Source organism: Diabrotica undecimpunctata, chromosome 2 (assembly GCF_040954645.1).
Source record: "Diabrotica undecimpunctata isolate CICGRU chromosome 2, icDiaUnde3, whole genome shotgun sequence".
NCBI classification, from domain to species: Eukaryota; Metazoa; Arthropoda; class Insecta; order Coleoptera; family Chrysomelidae; genus Diabrotica; species Diabrotica undecimpunctata.
The window spans coordinates 77,350,743-77,356,017 of record NC_092804.1 but is presented as its reverse complement, the minus strand read 5'-3'; the positions used below and the strand labels follow the sequence as shown (position 1 = coordinate 77,356,017).

Below are 5,275 nucleotides of genomic sequence, written 5' to 3'. Positions count from 1 at the left end.
TCATTAGTTTCCGTACAAAAGTTATAAAGTTTCCCTCCAATAACAGACATCTTAAAGCGTTAGTCTATGCTTAACCTCGCTTGTGTTATTGTAACGACAAATTTATTACTGAGCAAGAAGTGAAAATTAAGTGACAGCAATTTTTAAAGGTAGGATTTATCATTACCTTATATTATTTATGATTTTTGTTTGTTTGTACCAGATAGTGTAATGTTGAATGAGTGTAATTAGTTGAAAAAATTGATAAATATTAATTACTGTAAAATTATAACGAAGGGCCGCATACTAGACAAAAAGAATTGATATTATTTAGTTGTCGGCCAGGGTGGCCGACTACTAGCTTGAATAAGACGGTAGCATTTCTATTCTTTTCAACACATACACAATGTAAACAATTTATCTTTTTCTAAACAAGATTCGTTGCAATACAGTTAATATAGAATTTAGAAGTCAGCCACCTAAAAATTTTCTATAACACGCTAATTTGGGACTTTAACTTAGTGGCCGACTACCAGTCTGAAGTGGTGGGGGTAATTTAACTAGTAGTCGGTCATATGTTTACTTCTTCAAAGTTATACATGGCTGAGGGTTTAAATTTGACTTTTCTCTTTTTTTATTAATTTTAAACCATGGCAACCTCTTCCAAAAGAAAGTTCAATCTTTATACCCAAGATATTCTTCAAAAAGCCATTGCAGATATAAGAAACGGCGGAAAAATACGTGAAGTTTGTAGAAGGTACAATATTCCTAGGTCTACGGTACAGGACCGTATTAGTGGTAGAGTTGGAAAAAAGTGGCAGATGGGTCCTGATCCAGTTTTAACTAACACTAGAGGAGGAGAAAAGAATTGCAGAGTGGTTGAACAGTTTAGCCAAATGTGGGTTTCCGCTGAAAAAGGAAGAGTTACTTTTAACTATACAAAAAATTGTTAAAGATGGAAATTTAAAAACCCCGTTTAGAGATGGAAAACCGGGGTAAACATGGTTTCAGAGATTTTTAGGAAGACATCCAGAAATTACAATAAAAATGCCAGAAGCCATTAATAAAGCTAGGTCAATGTTATCTGAACACTCAATACGAGCCTGCTTTAGAGATCTGGAATCATTTTTAAACGATAAAGGAGCTAGTGAAATATTAGATGATTCTAGTAGAATGTTTGACGCAGATAAAAGCAAATTTTATCTCTGCCTAAAAAGCGGAAAAGTCCTTGGGCCAAAAGGATATAAAAACTTATATGAAATTACCAGAGGAAACACAAAAGAAAATTTAACAGTACTAGTTACGATTTGTGCTGATGGTAGAGTATGCCCACCTGTAGTAGTATTTCCCTATGTGAAACCACCTCGAGCATTAGTAGAAGCTATGCCCAAGAATTGGATTTTGGGAAAATCAGAATCCGGCTGGATGCGAACTGATATATTTTTTGAATTTGTTGCCAATGCCTTTAATAAATGGTTAGAACAAGAGACTATAAAAAAACCTGTACTGCTTTTAGTAGATGGGCATCGTTCTCATATGTTTTTAGACTTAAGCAATTTTTGTGATGGAAATGAGATAAATTTATACGCATTTCCACCGAATGCGACGCACATACTACAACCGGCAGATGTGTTGGTGTTTAAGCCACTAAAACTATTGGAAAAATGCTGTACAAAAATGGAAAAGCGAAAATGAAGGAAAAGCGTTATCAATATCAAGTTTTTCATAATGTATTGCGTCATCCTCAGATGCCAACAAAATGTGTTTGTGATACTTTAAAGGTAATTAATGAAAACAGTAAAGATCCAATAGTTCCAATAACTCAAAAAGGTCTTAACAGTAATATTAAAGTAATAACTTTTATAAAACAAAAATGTTCTGAAGAAGGCATAAGTATTACGCCCATTGTTGAAATCATTCATTCTTTACAATTGCAGACCTATCAAATAAACCTTGAAGGTTCTACAGAAACTGCAAATGACATTGTTAATTGTGCAGAATATGAAGTGACTGACGATGGTACTTAACAACCTATTAATGTTGAACAAGTCAACGTCAGTAAAAACGAATGTAATTTAAAAATTCCTGAAGAAGAAGTAAATACATTGTTAGACAGTGTTTTAAACCAATCATAGCCTTCTGTAAGTACAGTTTTAGAAGTCTTTGAAGACACTCTGTCATCATTTTCGAATTGCACTGACAATATGTCTGGGAATAATAATTCTACGTTAAACGGTCTTAAAACTTCAAGTCCCTTAACAGTTTTACAGGATAAAAGTCCTGACGTAAATATTTCTTTACAAGAGAAAAGTCCTAACGTAAATATTGCTTTACAGAAGAAAAGTCCTAACGTAAATATTTCTTTACAGGAGAAAAGTCCTAACGTAAATATTGCTTTACAGAAAAAAAGTCCTAACGTAAATATTGTTTTACAGGAGAAAAGTCCTGACGTAAATATTGCTGTATCTGCATCCAAAAAATCACCATTTACTAAGCATATAAAATATCCTCAGCCACTTCACATATCTGCTAAACCCCTTCGTGAACGATTTCCCAGTGCTATATCATCAGAGGCATAGAGGCAGCATTATAATAAAAATGAAAAAGAATAACGGACTAGGAAAACGAAAAAAAAAGAGATTTGATAATAGAAAGCGAAAACTAAATAATATCATTGTGTACAAAAAAAATAAAGTACTAAAGAAAGTGGCAACTAAGGTATCAAATAATGAATAATCTGCATAATCACCAAGTCAAACAAAAATGTGGTGTTTGTTTAGAAAATATCTACAGTGATGCTGAAGAAGATAGCGAAAAGAATGTTGGCTGTGACGATTGTCCAATATGGTATCACCTAAAATGCACTAAATTTAAGGGACGTGTCTGCAGTGAAGTGATAGATGAAGCTTTAAGATGTGATGTGTGTGACAAATTAAATTATAACAATTTTTTAAAATGTCAAAATATAAAAATTTATATAACAAATATTTTTACATTGTTTTTAGCCACTTTTTTATCGATATGTTGTATTTATTTGATATCTTCAATAATAATTTGTTCTTGTTATCAATGGATCTTGGTGTTACTTACTTTCGAGAGCAGTATGCATTTATTTATCTACTACAAATTATTTCTTGATTTCTATTTTTTACAATTAAAACTAACCTAACATAGGTGAGTTTCATTGGAGATTTTCCCTAATACCACACTGTCTGAAGGGAGCCAATAAAATAAGGGCCGACTACTAACTTATTTCTGGACGACTAATAAAATGTACTGGCCGACTACTAAGAAAATAGACATAGATTAGTACTCATCATTCAATCTTCGCTTATCCACTGCTGGACATAGATCTCCCTCATAATTTTCCATCTATTTCGATCTTGTGCCTCTTGCATCCAATTCCTATGACAACGTTTTAGATCGTCAGTCCAACGTGTTGGTGGACGACCTCTACTTCGGTAGGCATCATCTCTTGGTCTCCATTCCAGTATCCGCTTTGTCCATCTATTGTCTGTCATTCGAGCCACGTGACCTGTCCAGTTCCATTTTAGTGTTGCTACTCTCTCTACTGCATCAGCCACTCCTGTTCTTTGTCGTAGCTGGCGATTTGGGATCTTGTCTCGTAGTGAAACGCCCAACATAGCACGCTCCATCGCCCTTTGACACACACGGATCTATTGAACTGTTCTCCTTGTCATGGTCAACGTTTCGGCACCGTAAGTTAACACTGGCAAAACACACTGATTAAACGTTTTTCTTTTAAGGCATATTGGTATATCAGACGACTTGAAAATATGGTTCAGCTTGTCGAAGGCTGCCCAAGTCAGTCTTATACGACGGAGAAGCTCAACGGTTTGGTTATCTTTTCCTATGCGAATTTCATGACCTAGGTATTTATAGGCCATTACCTGGTCTATGGATCTTGTTCCTACGCATATATCTTCGAAGACTACAAGATTTGTCATCATCTGGGTTTTAGATATATTTATTTTCAATCCCCCTTCTAGCGAGGAAAGGTAGAGCTGATTTAAAAGTTCTTTGACCTCATCTATCCTATCAGCTATTAGTACAATATCATCTGCAAACCTTAGATCGCTAAGCTTTTCTCCGTTTATGTTTATGCCCTTGTCGGTCAGTTTTGTCCTTTTACATATATATTCCAAAAGCGTAGTGAACAGTTTCGGCGATATGGTGTCCCCCTGGCGTACTCCACGTTGTATCGGGAATTTCTGGGTTTGACGATCACCCACTCTAACACTGGATGTTGCGTTTTGGTATATATGTTTAATTATATTTATATACCGATAGTCAATTCGGCATTCTGTCAAGGCTTCCAACATTTTTTGTTGATTTACGGTGTCGAATGCCTTTTCATAGTCGACAAATATTAAAGCTAGTGGTTTATTATATTCAGTGCATTTTTCTATAAGATTTTTTATTACCAGTAGGTGATCGTTTGTTCCATAGCCTTTTCTAAAACCCGCCTGTTCTATGGGCTGATAAAATTCCAATTTATTTTCTAGTCGTTTGGTAATTATTTTTGTAAATAGTTTATAAATATGTGAAAGTAGACTTATGGGCCTGCAATTCCTGAGGTCGGTAGCATCCCCTTTTTTATGAAGTATGATAATTTCTGCGTTATACCACTGGGTTGGTGTTATTGCTTCCTGCAAACATCTAGTGAATAGTTTGGCAAAGACCTGCCATAATCTTTTTCCAGCCACCTTCAAGGCATCTGCCACTATTTCATCGCCTCCGGGGGACTTATTGTTTTTCATTTCTTGCACTGACCTTCGAACTTCATTGGGTGTTACGTCCGGTAAAATTTCAGATCCCTGATTGATTATCTTTGGTAATGATCCACTCCGGTTACATTGCTGTTCTTTGTATAGTTGTCTATAAAAACTCTCTATCGTATTCATAATTTGAATTCTATCCTCAATAATTTGCCCCTGTTCATTTCTTAATTTGTGGACGTTTTTTCTTCCAATGGACATGCTCTGTCTGTGTACTTTCAAGCTTTTGTTTTCTTGTATTACTCTAGTTATTTCCATCGTATTGTATCGTCTCAGATCTTTTCTAACTTCCTTTTTAATTTTCTTATTCAAAATTCTTAGTTCATTTTGGTTATGATCCTGATTTTCCCTAAGTTTTCTTCTTTCCTCTAGAAGATGTTTTGTGTTGTGGCTTAATTTTTTGTTATTATTTTCAGGACGAGGACAGTATTTCTTTTCAGCTTCTTTCAATATTTGAGTAATATTATTGTTCATTTCATTGATGCTGATATTCTCTA

The 5,275-nt window shown here is 34.7% G+C and overlaps 1 protein-coding gene across 1 annotated transcript; it reads left to right on the top strand.

The window, feature by feature from the left end:
- The first annotated feature begins 1,026 nt into the window (after window positions 1–1,026).
- LOC140433729 (uncharacterized) lies at window positions 1,027–1,674 on the top strand. Its single transcript, XM_072521706.1, has one exon. It carries the CDS (start codon window positions 1,027–1,029, stop codon window positions 1,672–1,674), a length of 648 nt encoding a protein of 215 aa, XP_072377807.1.
- Window positions 1,675–5,275: the final 3,601 nt, after the last annotated feature.

What these genes read in the sequence shown, in the direction of transcription:
- LOC140433729 (XM_072521706.1), top strand. Translation starts at nt 1,027, where the DNA reads ATGCCAGAAGCCATTAATAAAGCTAGGTCAATGTTATCTGAACACTCA.